Source organism: Alligator sinensis, unplaced genomic scaffold (genome assembly GCF_000455745.1).
Source record: "Alligator sinensis unplaced genomic scaffold, ASM45574v1 scaffold187_1, whole genome shotgun sequence".
Lineage (NCBI taxonomy): Eukaryota > Metazoa > Chordata > Crocodylia > Alligatoridae > Alligator > Alligator sinensis.
The window spans coordinates 4138853-4164854 of record NW_005841861.1 but is presented as its reverse complement, the minus strand read 5'-3'; the positions used below and the strand labels follow the sequence as shown (position 1 = coordinate 4164854).

The 26002-nt window shown below is 38.8% G+C and overlaps 1 protein-coding gene across 2 annotated transcripts in view; it reads left to right on the top strand.

The window, feature by feature from the left end:
* EPHA4 (EPH receptor A4) overlaps window positions 1-26002 on the top strand; it is a 144287-nt gene that overhangs the window by 3931 nt on the left and 114354 nt on the right. For both annotated transcript variants that reach the window (XR_003096271.1, XM_025215724.1), the window contains exon 2: window positions 511-1174. Coding sequence is in view for 1 of the 2 variants with exons in the window: in XM_025215724.1 (XP_025071509.1) it covers window positions 529-1174 (646 nt within the window). In the remaining variant the exon portion in view is untranslated. The remainder of the gene's footprint in view (window positions 1-510; window positions 1175-26002) is intronic.

Below are 26002 nucleotides of genomic sequence, written 5' to 3'. Positions count from 1 at the left end.
AGTCTCAGCAGGAATTTTACCTTGGAGTACACATAATGAATATTGTTTTTGTAAATGAATTTGTACCACCATCATTTCAAAAAAAGATAATGTAATGGGTAAACTTTGGTGGAAGCAGATAGAAATAGGTGCTCAGAGCTTTGAGAGAGTGAAGATGGATTGACTCGTGGGAATGGTGTAGACAGGGACTCTGGAAAATGTGGATGCAGTTTTAACATACAGGGACTCAGTATATGGTGTCTGTCTTTTATAATATTTTTGTTGTAATTTAAAAAAAAAAAAAAATTGTACCCAGGGGTATGTTTATCAGCCCACTTTCAACTTGCAATTGAAAGTATCTGACCACTTGGGTTCAGATACTTAGGGTATATATGTGACTTGATCTAATGGCTTTTTCTGTAACTGGAAACAAGTCTGCATGCTACCAATGAAAGAATGGATTAATTCTTTAGTGAAGCTCTGATGTACTTAACATTGATGTATTTTTCTCCCCTCTCTAATTCTTCACAGTGGGAGGAAGTAAGCATTATGGATGAGAAAAACACTCCGATCCGCACCTATCAAGTCTGCAATGTGATGGAGCCCAGTCAGAACAATTGGTTACGAACTGATTGGATTCCCCGTGAGGGGGCTCAGCGGGTATATATTGAAATTAAGTTCACACTAAGAGACTGCAATAGCCTGCCAGGTGTCATGGGAACATGCAAAGAGACTTTTAACCTCTACTACTATGAATCCAACAATGATAAGGAACGTTTTATCCGAGAGAGCCAGTTTGCCAAGATTGATACTATTGCAGCTGATGAAAGTTTCACCCAGGTGGACATCGGTGACCGGATCATGAAGCTGAACACGGAAATCCGTGATGTGGGGCCACTAAGCAAAAAAGGGTTTTACCTGGCTTTTCAGGATGTAGGTGCTTGCATTGCTTTGGTGTCTGTTCGTGTTTTTTACAAGAAGTGTCCATTGACAGTTCGCAACCTGGCTCAGTTTCCGGACACCATCACTGGGGCTGATACATCCTCTCTGGTAGAGGTTCGTGGTTCCTGTGTCAACAACTCAGAAGAGAAGGATGTGCCAAAAATGTACTGTGGGGCAGATGGTGAATGGCTAGTACCCATTGGCAACTGTCTGTGCAATGCTGGGTATGAAGAGCGCAATGGGGAATGCCAAGGTAGGAGCAGCCGTGTTGTACTTTTCATTAGGGCTTAGTGCACATAATTGAATTGGAGATAAGAGTAGGTGGAGTAAAGCCAGTAATTAGTAGCTCCTGGGGGATGCAGTGGGATGGAGGGGTCTAATGAGAAAGTCCAATAGCTCCAGGTGGCAAAGCTAAGAAGTATAATACTGACACAACAAATGATGCTGCCATTATCACCAGAAGGCAAAAAACATTTGCTAACAGGCACTTAAATTTGAATTGGCTTGGGAGTAGCCACTGAAATTTGAATGAACACAGAAGTTATGTACTTGAGCCATCATCATTTTAAAGGCTCGCGCTCTCTCTCTCTCTCTCGGAGATTTTAAACACAGAGAATGCTGCATTCTGCCAGAGAAAAAGATGAGACACACTTTTTATTAGGAGTTCAGCCGTAAAACAGGGAAACAAAGTGACACAATATAGTCTGGTTTTATTTTTAATTTATTTTAATTTTATTTCTTTAGGAAATGTAATTTTTTTGGTGTTTTACTCTATTGTGTATTTTTGCACTAAACAACCCTTTGATATTTGACACTACTGCCTTTGTCCAAATATTTTCATTTCTCAGAGGGTCTCTTGTTGTCTCTACAATAAAGGTGCAAGGGTACTCTTAGAAATGCTAAGTCTTTTCCTTCTACCTGGTGTGCTGCAGAATTAGGGATTAAAGTTTTATATAAAAAGGAAGATTATTTCTCCCTCCCCTCCAAGGTTCTACCATTGCATAAGCAAACCATTTGGGGCTGCATCTTCCCAACTTTTGCCTATGTGAAACTAAATAATGATTAGTTTAAGTAGTCTTTTAATGACTAATTGCACAGATTAATGGGTCTAATTCATCCATGGGGAGTGCACAGCAGCTTGAAGGATTTCGCCCCAAGATTTTCATTGAGGCACTTTGGAAAGTTGGTTTTGGTCTTAGTGGCCTCCTTTCTGTTTCAGGCATTTTTTTTTATTTTTTTATGTATTTATTTATTTATTTATTTTTTTTCAAAGGAAAATTCAATGTCTTGTTGCTGTGCCTGAGAATGATATAGCAATGTGACCAACTGATGGCTGCTTTTCTGGACCAGTTTAGAAGGATGCAGTTCCCCCCCAAAAAAAATTTCTTAGAAGTCCAGTTGAAATTGGCTGTAAATCATTATTTAAAATAATGTGAAATTCACTTTTATGCATTGCAATTAACAGTTGGCAGGAAAGCAGAGCTGAAGCACAAGCGTCTGTCTTTGTTTTAGCATTTTTGTTAGATGGAAAAAATGTAAGCATGTCATATCATCAACACAATTACAATGGGCTGGAGTGAGAATTGAAAAATGAACAGCACAATGACAGAGCACCTTATTTAAAGTAAATTATTCTGTCTTGGAACCCTGAGAGACAAACTTGGAAATTTTTGTGCCTCAATAAACAGGAGCATGTAGATGATGTGCTGTGGACACTGTTTAGGACAGCCATCAGGTGAAGAGATTTTTATTATTTTTCAAATGGCCAGTAACTTCTAGTCAATGCTTCTTGACACTCTTACAGTCCAAATCATGAGAGGAGGAAGTGAATGGAAGAAGGCATCTTGGTTTGTTGTATGCAGATTATGGCGTGGTTCTTTTATAGGACTACTGGGTCAGTACAGGGTCACATTGATTGATGCAGATCTAACACTTTTCTTAGCCACTGGCCCAGACGTGATGAGCTAATTGCATGACAAATGCTGCGTTGTTCCTGGGAAGTCACTCGAGAGGTTTTACTGGTGGGCAGTACAGATGGTGAGGCTTTTTTTATATTTTTTTGGAATAGACCTTGGGAATGAGTGTTTCCAGTCAGATTACCTATAAACTCAGCTAGACCCATGCAAGTTGGACTTGCGAAACCTGATTATCCATTTCCCTAGTTAAAGAGAAATCTGATGAGGTCATATCTGAAAGAGAGAAAGAAACCTTTGTCTACCAGGCCCTCCAATGTAAAGCTAGCCTGTTCAAGTTCTTTTTCAAAGGATGCAAGCCAGCAAGTAATTTTGAATAGTTAAAACCATTTCATCAGTGGTTATTTGTGGTTTCCTTTTTAACATTGCCATTCCCCAAACCAGAGTAGTTTACCAAGAAGTTCCTTTTTAATTCATGAAGTGTACTGCAAGTTCACAATTCATTATCTGATGGTTTTCACTAAGGCTAAGTTTAAAATGAACTGGCCTCTTGACATGGTTGCGTAGGGGGGTTTCCCTTTTACCAGTTCCCTGTTTCAGTTAACTTAGAATTCAGTAAATTTGCTGTTCTTGTAGGTTTTCTGCAGTGATAAACGTTAGGATTCCCACAGATTTTTGAGGGAATGGTAAGGGGAAGAAAAATCTCTTAAGTCTGCAGAAAACTATAAAAGGATACCAGCTTAGGACTGGAACACAGTGAGCAGGTTCCACCCCCAGTTGTCTTTCATTGGATTGACTGTGGCAGGGCAGATGCAAGAGAAGGTCAGAGATCATCCATTTCATCATCCATCTTTCTCTTGTGATCTTGAGGTCAGAGTTAAGATTAAGACCTTAATTGTTTGATTAAAGGCTTGATGGCACAAATAGTCTGGGCTAGTGTGGGACTTAAGACATCCTTGTTGTGGGATCTAACACTGGTCATCTCTGGAAGACTTCAGGTGCTTGGGGACAGAAGTATGCTTCCTTGATTCTCACCTCCAACACTATGTGCTAATAGAGTCCAAGAATGAACAGATATGTCAGTATTTAAAAGATGATGCTCCGAAAGCAGTGGCAAGTTAATTCCAGCTTCTGATATTTAATAACATTTTTCTGAACTTACTTTTTTTCTAGTTTTGTTTGGGGGGAGGGAGGGGAAGAAAATGTGTGAAGCAGTTTGTCTGTCAAGGAGAACATGTGGTTGACACTTGGAAGCAGTTTGACTTTGAGTAAATTCTGCTGAGAATAGGTCAGTAGAAGCTGACCAAAGGAGCTGTTTCCTGAAAACAGTTGCAAAAAAAAAAAAAAAAAGTTGCCACTCTTTCTGTGTGTGTGTTTAAAAAAAAAAAAAAAAAAAAAAAAAACCAAACAAAAAAACCCCTCCTTCCAGCTCCACTGTGGAGCTCATGATAATTGGTCACCTGTCAAAAAAATCAAGGTTTGGAAGTGGAAAATAACATCTTAAACTGTACTTAAAATCAGGATGTTTTCCAGATACTGTACATGGACTGTGATTCTTTATACTTAAAAAAAAAAAAAAAAGTTTGTTGGAACAGTCATTGTCTGCTGATGGTAGGGGCTGCAGCTTTAACTTATCAAACTTATTCATTAATGACTAGTGCTTTAAAAAGAAAGCACAGGGATTATTGTTAATGAAACATGAAATTACCTTATCTAGTGACATATCTCAAGACTAAAGTAATTACTGCTTTAGGGCACAGTAAGGCCATGACTTTCTTTTTGACTTGAATGCATCACTGTGACTTAAATTATTTTGTTACACATTGATACAGTATGGCTTGGATTTAGTTACTTGATTTCCTAATTGCAATAAAATGATACTTTTGCATGCAAAAATAATAAAGAAAAAAGAAAAGCAAACAGGGGAGGGGGGAGATTAGAGAAGTAATAGACTGTAACTGATTGTGGTGATTCTGCTGTGAGATTACAAATGTCGATTTTTAGACCTGCCCTTTAGCAAAAACGTGTGATAATCAAGATTTTCATATGAAGGTTATGAGAATTAACTGCTCTGTCTTCAGAACTCACAAAAGGAAGGGTATATAAGTGTGTGTAAACTGTGCAATTGGCAGAAAATCCAGCCTTGCTGAAACCGTTCTGAGTGGCAGTTTTATATCCTTGCTGCTTGGAATTTCCCCTCTTTGATAAAAGCATCTTGAAAAAAGTAATAATTTGAATATGATTACTTTTTTATCTCTGTAGCTTTGAAGAATGACTGTGATCATTGAGAAGAGCAATTCATTTTTATATCAGAAGAGCAGAGTTTAATTGTTTGGTTAGCTTGTATGTGTGTTCTTGTTTGTTTCCCTGTATCGATTGCATTTTCTTTTGTCAAGGTCAAGATGCCCTAGGTGCATATTCTTTTTATATAAAGGGTAAGCACCAGGATTGCCCCAGAAAGGCAGATTTGAGCTCACTTAACGTTTGCCAAGCTGATCAGTTTTGGCAACAGAAAAAGCAAAAAAACTAACAGCATTAACATGGTAGGGTTTAACAGACTTGTGAAGACAGAAGCTTCTTGGAGGGGTGGGGGGCGTGGAGCAGAGGAGCTGTGCTGAGGCACAATCTGTTTGAACTAAATTAAGAGTTTTTCATCTACAAAATAAATGACATGGCTGTGTTCTACATTAGCAGAACCTGTTGAATCCTACAGGGATAGTTCTTGAAAGGACTTTGTATCACACAGTGTGCTGCAAAATCGCCACTTAAATATCATGCGGACTTGGGGGAAAAAAAATTCCCCTTTAGCTATGTAGCTAAAAAGGTTCTCAAATAATGGTCCGTTAGACTCTTCCTTGGAGCAAATTTTGGGATTGCTTCCATCAGAATCTGTGACAGCTTCTGTTGATTTATTCAAGACTGTCAGGCCCTCGCATTGTTAGTGAAAAGGGAGATCAGCAAATTATGCTAATCAAAACCAAATGAAAAATGATTCGTGATTACAGGACTTCATACCATCTTTGGCAGTTTATTGTAAACTTAAGGTAAAAATCCCACTCCTTTCCCTCCCTTCACTACTCCCCAAACTTGCCTGATGCATGATGAGACCTAGCCTGACAGATTTTGGCCACTTATGAGTTATTTATATGTCTGATAACATGATCCAGTGATCTTGAAACTTTCATTTCTCCTTACAGTTACAATAATCAAGAAAAAAATTCAGCTGTATACTTCTCTCTTTTTGAGACTTTTGTTTTTCTTCCCCTTCTCCCTCTCACTCCTCCCTGACTTTGGGATAAATCTCTCTCTTCAATTCATCCCATTATGTCCTCCTTTTGATGTGGTGTGTGTGGTTGGTTCTTTGTTTTCCCTTTTGTAGGGGAAGGAGCAGGTGAGGTCACAGTTTCATGAATTGGAGACCATTAACACTTCCATGACTAAACGGAGGTTTTATGAATATTCAGAGTGTGTTTCACCTCCCTGGGAAGAAAACATGTTGGTTCTCTTCTCTTCACTTCCATTGGAGACTAGGAAAGTTTCCTTGTGAATGGGGATTGTCAGCTGCCTGGCCAGTTTGCCTTTTGCATGCAGCAGATTCCTCATTTGCATATTTTGTATATACCCTCATGCAAAGTAGCACACCCATTTCACAAAAGAGGTAAGAGCTTCCTTTGGAAACCTCAGCCAAAATCTCCTTCTGTTTATGCAGAGCTCAAAGATTTCTATTTCATGCAAATTAATTCTGTTTTTTATTTATATTCTTTGTTTAAGAGATACAAAATGCAATATTTGCACAGTGTTCCTTTTGTATCCCAGCTCTCCTCTCTTATGGATATGGATGGCTGGCACTCCTTTCTCTTTTTCCGTAAATGCTGAGGCCTGGTTGCTCACTTCAAGCTGACATGTGGGAAAGTGCTCTGCTCTAGTGAAACTCCTTAGCTTGTTTGTAAAATGATTACTTTAGGTGCAAATTGTACCAATGTTTCTAGTGCCATGAAGAGATGAAGGCTGTTGAATACTATTTACTCAAGATGTTTATGGGTGACCACAATGGTACTTTTTGTACCTACATCCTCCAAGGGAAATGACTAACTCCAGGAAGTGAACCCCCCATCCCACCAAATAAGCTTGAAGTTTTGTGCATGAATTTGAATGTTCCCCAAAGGGGCGAGTTCAGCCCTGGTGTAATTTCATGACTTAAATGGACTTGGCCAGAATTCTCTTTTGGGACATGAGGAAAAGTCACAGTTTTAGTGCTAGGGCAAACATGCACAAATGAAACTGCTATATGTGATTATCAAGAGAAAATGATCTTTTTTGAAAATACTTTTCATATTTAATTCTCCAGTTGTAGATCCCCCCCTCCCCCCCATATTTTTGATTTAAGTGGCTTTTATTTATTTATTTTCTTCTCTTTAAAAATTGCCTTTGGCCTGAAGTTGGGTAAAGCTGAGGCTCATTAAATACTCCCAAAACACAGGCTTGTTTGGGAAGGATTTGTTGAAAGGTTTATTGATTATTTTTTTTTTTTTTTTTAAGTCGGAACACATGCTGAATGTATTTACTGTATATTTTTTTTCTGTGTGCATGTACTGTTTTCCATTTTGTCTTGGAAATAAGTGGTATGAAATTAGGACCGTGGTCACATTAATGCTACATTATGTAAATGAATGGAAGAGGAAGGATTTCTTTTTCTTTGCAAATACAAATGCACAAAGTTTTTTGATATCCAGTTAGTGTTTAACTTGAAGCTAATTTCACAGGGCAGTAAACTTCACAGTGTCAAACAGCATAGCATAATTAGGCTGAGGGAAGGCTCATTTAGAACAACAAAGAAATGTGCAAAAGTTTCTCTTTTGCCCAAAAGGATTTTTGAGAAAATAGGAAGACATTGTTCAAAATACAGTATAAATGGACTGCTGATGTAAATAATACTTTGAGGTACTCTTCATTTGTTTTTGGCATGTAGTCATGAGGAGGAAAACTTTAAATTCTGGGTAGGTTCAGAATAGTATTTGCTTTCTGGTAATGCCCAAGAAGGGTCCTCAGAATGAGATGAGGACTTTATTTTATGTCTAGTATAAAATAACCCTTGTGCCAAATTGCATCCCAGCTAAATAGACAAGGTGGACCAAGGATGAGACCAGGAAAAATGGAGAAGCGCTGTTAAACGCTGATAGATCTTTCTCTTTCTCTCATCACACAAGGATGTTGAGCCTGTAACTGAGCTGAGCAGTGAATCTAGCTGTCAAGTCCAAGTCCAGTGTCCCTGGCCTGGTAGACAGTACAGCATTTTGCTGACATTAGATATTTTGATTAAAAAGTATGAAGAGACCAGGGCCATCCTTCCCTCCAACTGCTCCACCCTCAAAAGTGATCCCAGTAATCTTTTTCTAATAAGGTACAGATCTGAGTAACTACCATTTGAACTAAATCCATTGATAATTTTAATTTGCACGTGTGAGTATTTTACAGAGCCCCAGTACAAAGCTGTAGTACAGTGTCTTAATTACCCAGATAATCCTGTTTGCTTGTATTTTTAAACTATCAAGTGCTGGATAATTATTCAATTCTTAATAGAAGGCAAATGGCAATGTAAACAATAATTAGGATGTTAGACTAATGCGCTTCAAAGCAAATTGGATTTTTTTCATACTGTTCAGCATGAAGTACCATAAAGCTAACAATTTAGTGACAAGGAAGCAAGTTCCATTTTGTTCATATTTTATGGTATTATCTCTTCATGCCTTGTTTCTGTGAATAACAGTTTGCCCCAACGCAACTGCCTGCTCCAGAGCCAAATGTTGCTTTAACAATTGGCTCCCTGCCGTTTACCATTTGGCTATGCTCTCCCATGGCTCCAGATTGGTTCTTTGTCTACTCTAGTTCCCCAGGGTCAGAAGCTAACAGAATACTGATTTCCTCCCACAGTACTGATGACAGGTAAATATGGGCAGACCTGATGCTTGGTTAAGATGCAGTCCTATTTGGGTAGCTTGTCTCCCAGGCTCTTACTATGGGTGAACAAGTGTGATAGGCTGAGGTTTTTGTGTAGTGTTTTTTTTTTTTTCTTTTCTTTCTTCCCCTTGGCTACTCTTTCTGAATCTTGTTACCCGTAAAGGTGTCCAAAATCCTCTTGCGGTATTCCCAGTGTGATAAATGCAGCCCTGAAATGGAGATCGACCTGAATCAGAATCTGAGATCTGAATTCCATTTTACTTTGGAAAAGTTAGGATCTCTGTCTAATGTTTGTGACTTGTCCCTTCCCTAAAATGGACTGAAACAGCAGCCTAGTTAAGATCTCTGAACTTCAAAGCTCCTCTTTACCAGAAGAACATGCATGTTCTGAAAATAGTTGCAAATTGCTCTCATTTTTTGACCTTTACAGTAAACTGTTTGTCTGTAGGGTATGTTGGTGCTTCCAGAGACCATTAAATAAATCTTGTCATTTATATAAATTTGTTTGTAGTTATCCATCACTCAAAGATGGTGCATATTAGTAACAAAGGCTGCTGCTTCTGCTTGTTTAAATATTTTAATACTGCTTCTGTTACACAGGATGTGTCCAGCTCAGTCTTTTTTGTGCATTCTCATCAGCATCTAAATGGAGTGAACAATCAGCTTTATTTCCTCATTATCAACACTTTAAGACAGGCTGAAGCATTCTTCAGCATTGCTGTTAATGAATTACAGCATCTTAATTACTGCTGGATTAATTCTTATCCTGAGAAAAACAGGTGGTGGGGGGTGGGAAAGTGGAATCAATAAAATTCTTCAATGGTTTACAGATTATTATTTAAAAAAAAAAAAAAAAATCTGCATTTAGTTTCAAAGTAGAACAATTTTCAAGGGTAAAGAACACTTTCTTTATCCCAGAGGCTCCCTGCCAGGCCAGATTGTAAAAGCGTTAGTTAACAAGTCTGTATTTCCATACATAAAACACATCTGGCTGGAGAGATGAAAAAAGTGGACTAGTGCTTCAGCGAACTTGGTGCTTAAATTCATTTGTTTTCAGTTTTAAGTATCTTCTGTAGTTGAAAAAGACATCCCCTCTTTGAAAACAGTTTCCTTTTTGAAGTGTCCAGCCTGGCAATGATTGAAACAATGGCTAGGCAAATTAGCATGTTAAAAGAGTTGGATCAATACCTTCCCATCTTGCTCTCTCTAGAGCAGAGTTTGCATAGCACTAGGAAGCTCTTGACAGCTATGCCAGTATCAAGAGAACTGTCGATAGCCGTGTGGGTTATATGGATGTACAGTGATCAAGCTGAGACAGCTTGATCCAGTGCCCAGACTCTTTCAAGGATGGATATTTAAAAATGGATTCAGAGGAAATTGACAGTTTTGTATAGCTCAGGGGGATAGCTCCATTTAATTATGGAGAGGATTAAAAGAAAGTGTAGGGAGAAATAAGAGATCGATACAAGGACATGGGTTGACTGAACTCCTCCTTTAGATATTGGAGTACTCCATTTTGTAACACTTAAAAGCCTTTGGGCTTTTACAAAAGATGAGTAAACATAAACTTAAAAAAGGGGTGGTGTATAGTCTCAGCTCTTTCACAGAAATGCCCAGACATAGCAACTGCTAGATCATGATCAACAGGAGAATACCACATGCTTAGATGCAAAAATGCAAGTTCAACAAAATGTCAGAAGTCAGTTCATATTTCATTAGTTTATTTTCTCTAACAAGACCACTAAAAATAAAAACAAAAAAAAACCCCTGAAACCAAATTTTCTCAGATGTTCTGTTACTTGGCTGAGTCTGCCCTTGATTGACAGAGCTGTGGTCTACTGGGAGCCAAAACTTCTCTATTTTGACTGACTCTTAACCTCAGTGCTGCAGGTATGCCACCTGTCAAACAGGGTTAACAGTTTTATATCCTCTTCCTCTCAGGAAGAACAATTGCTGCATGCAGTTAGCATTCCTACCTACATTAGTATTCTAATTAGTACATGATACTGGCTGGAGATTATCATGGTCAGATTCCCCTCCTGCCCCCCAAACAAAAAAAAATCCCCCCAAACCTGCCAAATCTGCATACCTCTTATCGGTCAAAATTACATCCTAGTCTTTCTGAAATGAAGAGGCCAGTCTGCTTGGAAGCCATTCATACTCTCACGATGCTTGGATAAGTTCTTGGGTTGCTGAGTGATGGCAACTGGACACAAATCAGTCACAGTTTCCATTTGAAATTGGTTTTTAGTAGCTTGAGTATTTGTTATTTAGCTGTTTAATCCCTACCATCTGCTCCACGTACCCTCATACCCCCATGACACACATACCTGCAGGCACACTTGGTGCCTCCCTGGTACATTAACACCTAAATATTGCAATGGCACATCTTGTCTACTCTTAATTAAGGTAAAGGAAATAGAATTTCCTGATTAGTCTGTGCTCTACTCCATGTTACTGAAGTGTCTACACTGAAGCTAATACTGTATTTTAAGATGGGAGCTGGTCCTTGTACATAATGCAGTTACTCAACATGAGACCATAGGAAAGCAGAATGAGCAAATACAATTTAACACCAAGGAAACACCTGTTTCTGAGGTTGCTGCAGTTAGTGAATTAAGGGAATAAACAATAATATTGTTTGTAATCTACAACTACTTGCACTACAGCTTGGAATGATCAAGACTGGCAGTAATGCAAGGAGTAAGGTATGATGTGTCTGTCCAAACGAGATGGAGGAGGTCACCAGGAGAGAGGTTCCTTGCACTTTCTCTTCAGTTTGGCATTGGCCATTTATGGGATGGGAAAGTTGAAGAGATGAACTACAGGTTTCATTCAGTGTCCATAGGAGGAAGAATTGTGAAGCAGCTTCATTTAATGGTAGAATACAGTGTTTTAATAAGAATTGTGCACCTACCCAAAACCAGTATGTGGCCCTACTCAAGTACTGGGTCTTCCTTTTCCTATTAGGATTATGCTGATGCAGTGCAAATCTCCTGAACCATTTTTCTGGGTCCAGCTGAGGACTTTCAGGGGTCAATAGAAAAGTGGCTGCACGTGGCTTTTTTTTTTTTTCCTTTAGTCTTCCATGTTCCTTAGGAATATTTGTCAGCACAAATTAAAACAGTCTGAGGGCTCTGATGTGCACTTATTGGCTGCATCCAGATGAATGCAGACATTTGGTTTCCCAGGGACAAGTAGCAGCTGCACACCTTGTGCGGCTGCTGCTTGTCCTCCAGGAACACCTGTGGTCATGCATGCTCTGGTGTATGGCAGGTTACTTGGATGGGGTAGGAGCTGGGCCAAATTAAGGCAATGGCAAACTAGGCACATGGCTAGCACCCTAAGTGAAGAAGGAGCCCAGTTGTGCTTATTTTACATATTATAATTATTGAGTGAAACAAAGTAGGGGCCCATGAGTTTGTTTGCCATGGGCCCACTAAAGGGTTAATTTGGCCCTGGGTAGGGGAGGCTGGGGACAGTAATTGTGCTGGCCCCACCAGCCTTACATGGGGTCCTGGCAGACAGGGAAGCTGCAGTCATGGTGTTCCTGCAGCTGGGAGCTTGTCCAGTAGGCAGTGTGGCTCCTGCTGGCCAGACTTCAGCTTTGGGCAGTGCACACTGTTGGCACATGCTCTGTCCTGCTTTTTTTCCATGTGGGTTTTTGGTCCCGGCATCTTCCAAGGTCAAAAAACATCTTTGCGCTGCAGGATAGCAGCATGGGAATGCCTGAATATGACTTCAGCCTTGCCAGAAAGATGCTTCTGGAGTGCAGGAGTGCTCTAGCCATGTGCCTCATGTGTAAGGTGCCAGGAGCCAACTTGCTGCCTCTCTGCTTTCTTAAAGTTCATAATTAACCTCCACTTCATAAGATGCACTTTTCTAAATATCTAATAATCATGGTGGCCTGACTTCTGACTACACCTATATTGAAACTTGTTTGTATAAAATGCCCTTGTAGCAGACTAATGAATTAACATTTTAATGTGGGTTTGCTTAGCTCTCCTTACTGAGAGTTTCAAATGGCTTAGTTGCCTCTTATGTAAAGATTGCCATTTATTTGGCTTGAGGTTTATCTTTTGAAACCCAAACACATTTGTGTTGGTCTGTAGTCTGACTTCCCAAGTTCTGTAGAGAGAGACATGATTATGCAAGTATTAAAGCTATGGACCTTATTTTAAAGTGTTGAGCAACTGCTGTTCTGTTGCCTCTACCTCTGTAGTGTACAATGGCGAATTTACCTTCAGTCTTCCTAAATAACAAGGAGACTGAGAGGGAGGACCTCTCAAAAAGTTTAATCATTTAATAGCTATCATATTGCAGTGTATTTATGGACAGGGCAAAAAAGAGTCTTTTTAAGAACTGATTGTTCAAGAAAAGCCCTCTGAGGGCCTTCTGCAAATCTTGTTCTTAGTCAGTAATCCTTGTAATTTGATGAAGTTTGCTTAAGTGCAACTAGGACAAAATTTGGTCCTCAAAAGTCAGCATCTGTGGAAGATAGAAGGATGACTAAAAAGTGACTGTAGGGTTCCTGGCTCTCTGAGAAGACTTTTGTAAACCGTGCCAATAAAGCAATGAAGACATTTTACAAGTAATTATTGGCACATCCAGAAAACACTCTTAACACTTCCTGTGGCTCTCGTTGTCCATAGATTTAGACTAGTAGCCTCATGCAGATGTTTAATCAATTTTGTACTAGGGAGTTGGCAGCCAGGGTTGGTGAATTGGCAATGGCTCGTATTAAAGAACCTCTCAGAAAATCAGGCTCCATAGATCAATATTTGCTGGAAAATGTCCTCATCCTTTTCCAGATTTTTTTAGCAAATAATGTCTTGGAAAAACCAGAAGCCTGGTGTAAAATTTAATTTTGTTCTTGCGTGGTTTACTGAGGATGTCTATCTACTATATACAGACACTGAAAAAGGCACTGCTAAGGTTGTCCAGCTCAGGTTTCATCTTCCTTTTCTTTTCAGATCTGTTTTCAGTGTCTACATCATTCTTTATTCAGTGTGTATTTGATTTCTCAAAAGAAAATTCTATAATGCCCTGAGCTCAGCAGTTGTGAATCTCACAAGTAGCCCTAAAATAACAAATAAGTACAGTTAAATGATGAGAGGAAATACAGTTCCTCTCAGGGAAGATTTCATTTTGTGCCTCACAGGGGTTATTCAGTTGCTTTCTGATTATGATATCCTTACTCATGTTAAATAGTACTTGCTGTTACTTTAGCTTCAGTCTACCTGCCTGCACCTGATAATATTCAGTGTGACTAGAAATATTGGACTCTGACCATACCCTGAAGAAAAAGACTGAAAACTATTCAATTCCTATGCTATGCCCTTTTAACTAATCTAGGTGTAGCTCTTGGCTATTGGTCATGTAGGAGTAATGGATACATTACCTATTAATCATGCACAAGATAGATACAGGCTGGCCTAGCTAATTCTCAGAAGGTTGCACGTGGAATAGGGCTTTTGGAATGATACAGAGCTAAAGACCTAGAACTGATGTTCTCCATTCTTGCCTATGCAGGTGCCTCAGCTTTCACAGAGGCAGAGCAGGCATGGAAATAAAGTGACTTGAGCAAGTCCGTCATGCAGCTTGTTCCCCCAACAGAGTAATTTATTTTTTAATTTCCTTCTCCTTGCTGTCCAGATCAATCCTGAGAAGTATTTTTTTCACTGAGAGCTCCACTTTCCTTACTAGTCAGCATCTTTCTCTTGGCACAGTGAGCTAGGAGTCACTTAGGGTGCCCACAGGTCCATTCTGCAGAGTCGGAGAGGACCTGACTATATACATCTTTCCCCAAGCATCATTCCCAAAGACATATGCATATAGAGCTACAGCATGTGTTGTTTGGCTGGCATGTGGCTACCCCTAAGAGCAGAAATCTTATCCACAATTAGCAAAGGCATACTGTTCCAGTCTAGAAGTGCACTGCAGAAAGAGCAAAACCAAGATTTTACCTACGATCAGCTAGCCCAGGAAGAGTACAAACATACAGAGCTCCTTCAGCGCACATTCTGAGAGTCCTGTTTTGATTTACTTATTTTAGTTCTCAATAAAATATAATTACTACAGTTTAAAGAAGCCTAGTATAAGATGCATTTATCAAACACATTCCTGTACTTCCTTGTTTTAAATGTGCAGCCTCCCTTGGCTCAATTTCATATTTCTCGCATGTACCCACAGTTTTGCCAATTTTATCTCAACATGTTGAAAAATGACTTTTTTCACATAGACAGAAATCTTTCATTTGCATCCAGACTGGTTTTAATGTACAGCGCACACATTCACTTATTAAACTAATGAGCAGATATCTACTAAGGAGATATGGGCTGCACAGGTACTGTTCTATATCTGTTGGGAGGTAGGGAAGGGATATTAAAATTGTTTATGAGATCAAAGCTATACCAGTCCTTGCACCCTCTCTGAGTTACGATATCATTACTCGAGCTGTGGGAATGGAGAAATAAAGCCCTTTACCATGAAATATGAGAAGTGCTTATGACTTAAATAGAGAGAGAGAAATTTACACTCCACATTTCAGTACATTTTTGCTTTCTTGCTGTTTTTGTTTTTCTTTCTTTTTTTCAGTGACACAGTAAATACTGAATTCATTAATGCCTACAACAGAACAAGCCTTATTTTTATGGTTCATTTCACCCAGGGTTAATCCAATAACATTTTTCTCTCTTAAATGTCTTAATTATTCAAGATTTATTTAAACAAATATATATCTGTACATAGATCTATAGACCTACAAATATCTATTTATCTACCCGGCATTGGTAACTATTGGAACAAATCCTATCATTTCTATTCTTTGCTAAAACTGTGTTTCCCATCATTTACTTTGAGAGCAGGTTTTTTCTTAGCCACTATGGAGAGAGCATTATTGTATTTGAGCCAAATGAAAAGCTGCATTAGAACATCAAATTGATCACTGAAGCAATGTTGATTAAGCGGCTTATTCTCAAATAAAGCATTAGCTGCACTTATCTATTTTTATGTTATGAAAGACATTATCAGCTTTACAGGGGGCCAAAAACAGCTGATAGCTGAGTTCTCTATAGATAGTGTCTTTCATACAAGCTGTATCAGAACATACTTTGCAGAATTAAGTAATATTGTTGCAAAGTTTAAGTAGCAGCAGAAAGAGAAGTTGAGCATTATAGACAAGAAGGAAAATGTGCAATGAAGTTTGGAAGAGTTATGCCAAATAATATGAGATACCTTGCATATATGAGGAGCTGTAGAGGCGGTAGCTATCGCATCTGCCCTCCCGAGGTTATCTGGCAAAATATAGAAGAATAAGTTAGTAAACAGAAAGATTAATAGTCTGCTTCTGAAAAACATATTTCTGTGCTCTTATTGGTCTGTCTACTGTCATGGAGAAATACATAGCACAAGATTCTGGATTCAAATCCACTGAAGCAGGTAGAAAGATTCCCATTATTTTTAATGTACTTTGGATCTGACCCAAAACACATTGTCTTTATTACACCCTTTGAAGACTTAAACATTTCCTTGAGTCCCTTATGTTGTTGGAATTCATACCAGCGGTGCTTCGCATGTGATCTTTCTGATGAAGATGAAACATCAACAATAGCTACGAACAGGCTTGTGCATGTATGGGTGCGCACAAACTAAGTAAACTAAATTTCTCTTTCCATTCAGTATATCAAAATGAAGGTTTCCTGTAATTGTGGGCTGCTAACATTAAATAGATCCAATTGGATGTATTGACAAGTCTGTATAAGAGACCATATATGAAGTGCCAAAATATATTTTGATACGTCTCTACAAAGCAATTTTTTTTTTTTTTTTGCTGCAGCTTGTGCATGTTATTGTAGGTTTTCTGTATGGAAAAAACTGGCATTTGTCATCACTTGTTACAGCACTGTAGATGTCATAAACTTTAACACTGTAATTGAACCTGAGTTCACTCTGGGTTAATTTACCAGATCAAAGAGTAACTCTGATATATACCACTCACTCTATTTGCCAGCATAAACTCCTGGGCTCAGGGAAGTGCCAAGGAAAGATTAGTTCTTAAATTTTGTTATTTTCAGCTAATCTTATTTTTCAAAAAAAATAAAGCAGGAGGTTTTTTGTTTTTGTTTGCCAAATAATTCTATATTAATACCAGGTGTTGTTCTTTTAAGTCCTGAATGCTATCCAATGAGTTGCAATAGGGTTCAAGTATATCCTAATGGTCAGTTTTGACACTGGAGAAGCAGAATGAGCCTAAGATTTATTGGTATACTTTTTTTTGATGTGGGGAGGGTGGGAGGGCTATGTACATGAAGAAGGAGAGTGTCTTATCAATCAGTTCACGTAGTGAACGCTTTGAAGGCCATGGTCTTTAAGAAAAAAATCCCAGGTGCAATTACATCAGTATAGATATACTTGTTGAAGCTCTTAGAGTCCCTTATGCCAACTGGTTACTCTTGCCCTTCTCACTGGGGTCTTTGTTAACTGGAACTCCCCAGGCTTGCCATTTGGGACTTATCTCCTTTGTCCTCCAGCCCTCTTGCTGTGGTTCCCCAGGTTAGAGAACTCAACAGGAAAGCCTTTCTGCTGATCCCCTGGCCCTTAGCTCTCTGTCCAGGCAACTGTAGCTCTCTGTCCTTGGAGGGGCCACAAGCAAATCCTCCGCATCTTGATCCTAGACACTTTGGGTGCATATGTTTGTTCACTGCACCTTGTCTACCTTTACATGGCTCACTTTAAGTGGCACGAATAGAGACCAGGAGCAGCCCATACAGGTGTGTTCTGGTTCCAGGAGCTGCTTAGGGCAATTGGGGTAAGTAACTTGCAGTGGGGGGAGGGATGGGTGGGTCTGTGGGGGAGGGTGGGATGGGGGGGCTGGCAGGTCTGCTGGAAGGGGGATCAGTGCATCTGCGATGGGTGGGTTTTGTCTGCCCAGGGGTGGGGAGATTGGGAGGGTGCTAAAATAGCCCAGTCAGAGTCAGGGGGCAGTGAGGGGGGTAAAAAGAGCGCAGCCTCGGCTGGGATGAGCAGCGTGGCTTTCTCAACCCTGGGGCTTTGCTCAGAACATGTACAGGTGTTTGATAGATCAGACAAACCCATTCTTGATCTAAGTTCATCTTGGGTGAACTAACTTAAATCAGGCCTTAAAAATTAACTTAAAAATTGTAAGTGTTGATGCATATGATAGGAGACTTTAATTTTTTACTTCAAAATAAAGCAAAGAGTAAGTTGTACCCCACACTTACTGCAATATAATTCTAAGCAAAAAACTTAAGTAACAGGAGTATCAGGAAATATGGACTAGGGTTAATGATGGCAACAATACAAAAAGAAGGGGTGTGTTATTAAAATCGACGTAGTAATTTTAATGGAGCAGTCTTTCTCTGGATCACGTCACTCATCTTTTCTTCCCCAAGAAAGAGAGAAACACCAGAAAAAGCTAGGAATAAACTTGAACTAATGGTTAGTGAATTATTGGCTTTGATTAACCAAAAGATTTTATTGACTTTGGGGTTTTTTTTTGGGGGGGGGGGGGAAGATCCGTCTAAAAGAATCCACTAAATAATGAAACATGGAAATGGTAAGTTTTAACTCGTATATTTCTCACTTTGCTAAAATTTAAAGTCAACAAAATATTTTCTTACCATCAACAAAAGGTGGCTTCCTAAAAATAGTATGTAGTGTCTCTGAGCTCATTCTAAAGCCATCCTAGAATGTTATACTTTTTATTACTTTAAAGATGAAAATCCTAGTGGGATGGCAGGTACAGATACTGCAAATCTCACTTATGTCACAAGGGCTGTTGCCTGCTGAAGTGGGGCAGAATAACTCAGGAATATCAGTACTGCTTGAGCAAAACGGATTTGGCTGATATGGTGCCTGATTCTGTATTGTGATAAATATTTTACTCTTTGCACTACTCACTTGTTTTAAAAATACTGTTAAAGGCGGTGTATCTTCCTATCTGGAAATACTCCAAGACTGGGATTTCTTTGATTGGCATCAGATCAGCTATGTTGGTTCCATTTGCAGTCCCTAGTATTAAGCCACCTATCCCAGTGGATGTCACATCCCAGAAATGCCATTGTAGCTGAGCATAATTCAGAGTAACTTGGAGGCTGCTCTAATTTCCCCTAGGAGCCAGACAGTTCCACAGTCAGCCCTGTTCAGAGGGAATACAAAGATAGCAGAAGTTCTGCCTAATCCAAGTTCTTATACCATACTCGTGACATGCCATCTGAAACATTTCTTCCCCATTCCATCCCTCCACAAGGTGTTCAGACGGGTTGGAAAATCAGGAACAGCAAGTTTAAATCCTGGCACAAACTTAGGATAATAAGTAGAAGGAAGAAGTAGGAGTATTTATAGCCTCTTTTTGTTTAAAAAAAAAAAAAAAAAAAAAAAAGTGTTGTGCACATGCAACTTAGTGTACAAAGGCAATTTGGGGTCTGAGATGAAAGCAACGATTACTCTTTATGGAAGGACACAACAGGAATGCAATTAACCAAAATGCAGTGGATCAAGAGTGTTTTTCTTTAGACTGTTCTGTATGTTCATTTTAGGGTTTGGGTTGTTTGTTTTGTTTTTAAATTGTTTGTATAAACAGCAAGGCACCAAAACATACTTCGGAGCTCCTGAAGTCAATGAGATGAGTAGATGCTTAGGACTTGCCCTAAATGCCATCAGTATTCATGCAAATCACACAGTATTTTGTTTAAATCTGAGCTAGAGCAAGTTCATGCTCAGTATGTGGTTTTGCATCTGAATGCACTATATGTTGTTCTAAAAGCAGTCTTGGTTTCAAATTAGTTTGCAATATGGATGCCAAAGCATCAAGAGTTTAAACTAAGATTGATATACAATATGTATAAGTAGGAAAGAATAACTGCTTATTTCCTGCAAGAGGAAATCATGTTGGTGTGACTGATTTTTGACAAAGTATCTGCTTATTTTTTTAATCATTTGTTTGTATAGAAGGTTAAAAGGTCATCTTAAACTGCCCATGACATCTAGTGGATAAACTAGATCATTAAACCTCAATCTATCAGTTTGTTTCATCTTTCAGGAAGACTATTCAAACCATACTGTGACCAGTAAGCAGTATCTGAAATTCACATTGCAACCACCTTAAGGTTGTTGGCTTCATTCATTGATGCCCTCCCCCTTCAAAGAACAAGCATTGATTTGAATTAGCAAATGATCAGTCAATCCCAAATTTGCATTCCAAAATAAGTACAAGGTATTTCCCAATTAATATACTCTGTTACCTAAATGCACTAACAGCTGCTTTTGTGTAGCTAAAAGATGGATATAATATCTTTAAAAATGTGTGCATTGTTTATTAATTATTATTATTATTTTTTTTAAATCTGGGAGACAGGAATTTTTATTTATACTCATGACAACTTTTATAAACTGGGGCAGCTATTTCATTCAACTGCAGTTTCAGAGGCAGAAGTATCATGTAAATTTTAAAGTATGGTGATGTACTATAGAGTGCAAGCAGTATTACCAACTCTGAGCAGTCAGAAAAGAGTGGGCTTTGTCTTTCTCCCTACAAGGAGCAGTAAATGTGGTAGAGGTGATTAGATCAACTGGACAGTTGCAAAACATTTTTCTTTATTTGCAAGCTTTCGGACTCACTTGCCCTTCCTCGGGCAAAGGAGAATGCAAAGTCTGTAAAATATCTCCCAGGTAGAAATGAAACTTCAGATTGCACAGGTGAGCTGGAGGGTGGTATATATTTTCCTGGGTGGAAAAGTTCATTTTATGCAATTAGGCTCAGATAAAAGTTGGAACCTCCGAATCGATTCGGAAAAAAAGATTCAGGGATTTGGAGGGCAGTCTTTCAGGGGAACAGAAACTGAGAAAATGGAGGGGGAGCAGGGGGTATCTGTAGCTGGCCAGTGACTGATCTTTCCCTGAGTCTCCTTCCAATCACAGTGCTCTAGGGGAGGGATGTAGAAACAGTACATAAGCCTCTGTCTGCAGTCTTTCTGTCCCTTTTGTGAGCTGCTGCTGCTGCCTGAGCACTGGGAAGGCCCCTGTTACAGGCTACCATCCCTGCTGTTTTCATCCAAATCTGCCCAAAATGACAAAGTTATAGGTATTTCAGTGATTTTCCCATTATAGTCTGTGGCCAAATCACTGCATCTCTCCAAATTGGCACCAAATCTTCCAATGCTGATTTGGCCAAATTGATTCGGGACAGTGATCTGAATCTCCAAATTGAATCACTGCCCTCTGAATTGGCCAAATCCAAATTAAATACTTCCCTATTCACACAGGCCTAATATCTTCCATGTTTCAGGGAAGAAGGTTGTAGCTGTGTTGGTCTAATAAAAAAATATTGTCTCTACCACATTGACTGCTTTTGCTTTTAGACCAACTAGATAGTTGAAAAAAAAAATTGTTTATTTGCAAGCCTTTTCTCCCTACAAAGAAAACAACGTAATCAGTCATTGCAAGACAGTCTGAATAGATGCTACCTATTTATATTCTTTGCCTTGTGATTATTGACCTCTTATGGAGCATTCAGATCACATTCTCAAATTTCTCTCTACAACCAGGGAAGCTATATAAACTATCTTTAAAAAAACAAAGAAAAAAGAAAACATGAAGTGGCTTCAGGTGCTGAGACTTAATAAAACATTTAATATCATGCAGCTGTCACAGCAAGGACATAGTTTTCATGTACCATGTGAATTTGTTTTTTGTGTGTCTCCAGTTTGTAGATGAGAATCTCTTCTTGTTTATTTCAGTGCAACTCTATTGATTCCATCTCTGTTGGTTTTTTTTACTTCTAATTTATGCTCATTGTGAAGACAGAGGTCTTATGAGGGTACTAAGAAGATCATCAACTTGTAAAACTAGTTTTGTATTTTTGGATGTTAATTTATGGACATATTTGTTTTCTGATCACTTGTGAATTATTATCCTTCCTATAGGAAAGTGATGCTAATAATCATTCTCTTCCTGAACCATGTAATACCATACTTCTTGGAAATATTGTGACAGGATTTTATTCTGGATAAGTATTCTCTCTGGTAGCTGAGAAAATCCATGAGGCTTTGTTCTGTGTAGTTTTCTTTCTCTTTGCAAATAGAAACAGGTTTAATGCTCTGAAGAATGAGAGTGATGATCAGCACTTTGTAGGCATAAGCAGGAATCGGTTAATGTGAAAAATAAAACTGTACACAGCAGATATTCTTAAAGTGGGCTGTCATGATAAAACCAACATAGAAAGTCATTGTCTATGTTCCTTTTACTATTTTGAGGAATTATATCATTGATTGCTTAAAGCCCCATCAGCTATAAAGCCCTGAGAGTGTGCTAGTGTGATACAGCTATTATACATAGGGTGTTTCAGAGGCGACTGTTCTTTGACCTTGCCCTCTATGAGGAGTTTTAGACTTCCTTATCTGGATTACTGACTGCCCTCTCTCTGTATCTCACTTTCACCGTAGCTTTCTAAAAATGCAGTGGCAAACCAGATAGCATTAATGGAAAATGCCATGGCCCAGAAAACAGCTTTTGCTGCTGACAGAATGGACTGATGGAATCAGGGCTGGTAGGACATGCTATTTTTGATTGTGAAAAGTGGTGTATGTTAAAGGCTTGCCAGAGGTCTATAATGTGATTTCATGTTCTTTGTTGGTCATTTCCAGCTGCCATTGACTATAATGGATGTTGTTAACATAAAACATTTCATCAGGGAAAAGTGTGACTATATGGTAAACCTTTTTTCCTTTTTTCAAACAGAATCTAAAACACAGAGACATTTATCTGCTTCACATTTTCTAAAAGATAAATTAACGCACAAGGGTGTGTGGGATTTGCCAGGACTGGTGAAAATGGGTATCCAAATTCATTATTACATAGAAAGCATATTGCATAGAAACCAACTTAAAGGTTCTTGTACTAATTATCAGTTTGTACAATTTCTGCCATCTTTTGTGCATCTCTCTAAGGAGATCTGATTTGCACAAACTTTGACTTATTCCCTGCTGGCTGAACCTGGAATGTTTGGATGTAGAATGTTTGTTTATATATGTATATAACAAATATGCATATATATTTACATATGTGTGTATGTGCATATATATATGTGATATAAAATGTAACGCCCAATACTCTTTTATTTTTCACGGCAACACCCTCCATCTCAGCCCACGCAGGTGAAATTTCACAAGCACTTGCTCATACCTTAAGCATCCAGACGCACCTTGCTGATTGTCATTTATATCTGACTCTCCTTGCCCCTGGCAGGTGCTGAGTTCACATTTCCACATAAGCTGCTGCAAAGCATTTTGTCTAACAAGTCACTAACACATGTCAAACAGTGAAGCCCCCAAGAACCCACTGTGCGTATCCTTCAGCTGTTTTCCAGAGCTGAATGCTAAAAATCAGTCTCCTGGAATCTGTCTTATATATTTTGCATATACAAAGGATTCTGAAACTAGAAAACTCTGACCTTGAGTGTTTCAGTGTTTTGAATTGCAAATGAGTTGTATCATAGGCTCTGTTCGTGCAAGTTCAGGTGGCTAGGTTCTGAAGCAATGGGTTTAACCTTCCCTTGCAGAATGTTAAGGACAACTGGCTGGCAAAGCAGCATCAGTGCTGCTAATACGTAGGAAAATATGAAAGTATTTAGATGTTCAGGCCATTTCTCAGTAATAAAACTGAAAGCTTTTAATGTAACAGAGCAGTTGTCCTGTCGTGTGTATTCGGCCTCTTTTAATGCTTTCTGCCTGACACCCTGTGTTTCCATGAATGGAGGAATTCTTTTGGATTGCTGCTATCTTGTGCTCTCACTGTAGCAAACCTTATCAGTATCCTGGTGGAGATCACAGCATTCACAATGAGGAATCTCGTTTCACTTGCACAGAATTGAGATGCACTGAATCAGGACAGCATCACAAACGTGTTTTAAATTTTTGTGTGCGCGCGCGCTGTAAACAACTTCAACAGAGTTGTTGCTGCGCATGAATGATCCTTTGTTCTCTTTTCTCTGCTGGCTTAAAGCAGTTGGGAGCAGAAGGGGAAATTTCATTTAGAGCTAGAATCCATTCTGACTTTGATAGCCATTCAAGTACTGCACTCCAGTGAAAGCCTAAAACAAACATCCAGGTCATCATTTTTTTTTCTCTCTATGACCAGAATTATGTCATCAAATATTTGCACAATCAACTCCCACTTTACGTTCATAAAGGCAATTAATGCTGCTATTTTGAAAGATTGATGTATGTTCCATGTGGATTTGTGCACTACTTAAATAGCTCTGTTTAAGCAGCATGTTAAACAAAATGTAGGCAGATGCATACAAATAAAATACAGGAAAATATTCATTTCCCCAGCACCCCCGTTTAATGGCTGATCTTGCATATTCAGAGTTTTGACTGACACGGAACAAATTTACTGTATCGTTAATGGCTGCACCTTCGCAGGGAAAAATAGTTGGAGAATAAACTTGACACATCATACATGCTATAACTGTTTAATTGCAGCTACCACTTTTGTCCTTCATTCTTTGCACTCCAGTACTGTGGCACTTTTCTGTTTTTAATAGAAAACACCATTTTTTGTTTGCTCAGATCAAATGCTCTTTTTTTTTTTTTTTTTTAAGCAAACAGATATAGGCAAGGAAAATTATGTCTGTTTATTAACTAGTTGCTCTTAAAAGAGCATGGAAAGCCAACACTCATGTTGTAGTTTATCAGCAGCTTTTAAGAATGTGTTCTACTGTGCATATCTAACAGGTTGAAAGTTCTAAGAAATATAGGGTGATAGTGTTACAAAGTTAAAGTAAATATTTGAGAGTCTGTAATTTAAAAACCCAGTGTGTACACTATATGCTCTGAATGGTCGCAGAAATCACATTTTCTCAGTGCTTCATGTAAAAGGATTTTTGAGGTTTCTGTTGAATATGCCTCCATATATTTACAAATATGTCACAGATATGGAAAGCTTTAGAAAATGCTCAAATCTATGGCAATCCTGATGAAATAGAATCACTATGGCTAGGTACAGAAGTTACTGGTAGAAGTGATAGGAAACCAGTTCAAATCTGTAACAGAAGTAAGCCAGACTGGAAATCTGTAAGCAGAAGTTAAAAGTGATTTATGGGCACTGAAAATGGCCGAAACTGGTTTAAGATAATCCTGGATGGATGTAGTTATCAGACTTAACTGATTTAGGTTAAATCAGTGTATTGAACTTCTGTCCCAAATCCCCTCCAGATTCAAGTTAACTCAGTCCCCCAGCATCCCAGGATGCTTTGCACCTCTTCTGCACCCTCCCTTTGCAGGGTGGCTGGGCTAGTCTTGGCCCAAGCTGTCTGCTCTAGCCAACCAGGGAGGTGTGCTTTGTTGCCCCGTCTTTTGGCCTGCATTTCTGGAATCAAAAGTGAATGTCTATTTATTTGCTTATCAGTTCAATCTACGCAATTTAGACTAACCTGCAAAGATTGAATTGATTCAGCCTCAGGCTTTAACTGGCTGTACTTAGCCCATAATTAAAGGAAATTACCAAAGACTTTGCAAACACTTACTACTTGTCATAGTATTTACTACATTGAGTGGCCCTTTACTTTTCCTGTGCAGGACTTGTTACACCTATATAAAGTGACTTTAAACTGCTGTAACGGTTTTCTATATGAGGATGAAGAGAAGGGTTGTACAACTAACTCTACCATTGTATAGAGTTGGTAACTATATAATTAAGGTGGTAACATTTTTGTCTACATCTCTAATGCTTCTGTGGAAACTATGGGATTACTATGTCAGAGGCAACTGGGATTAGATACCATGTTGATCACTGATCTGATCAGAGAGAGAAAATGCTGAAGTAAATCCGTGGGACATTTCATGCCAGGAAGTAACTACTCCCAGGAGTGTGTACCTGTTTGGCTACTTAGAGCTGTGTATTAATGCAAATTCCTATTGCTATGAATGGGAATTTTATCTGAATCATGGCAGTAGCAAGAAGTCCAAATTCCTGGCAAATTAAGTAGGCAATCTTTTCTTACTCTTTTTTTTTTTAACAAAATGGGGAGACTTCTACCTACAAAACAAATGCAATTAGAGGTGTATTTATTACCTGTAGTGAAACTGGTAACCTTTTGCTTTCCAAATTTACTTTACTTCCATGAAAACCAGCCTGAGATGCATTTTGTTTTACTTGCAAAAGGTGCAGTGGCGTTAGGTGTTTTGCTT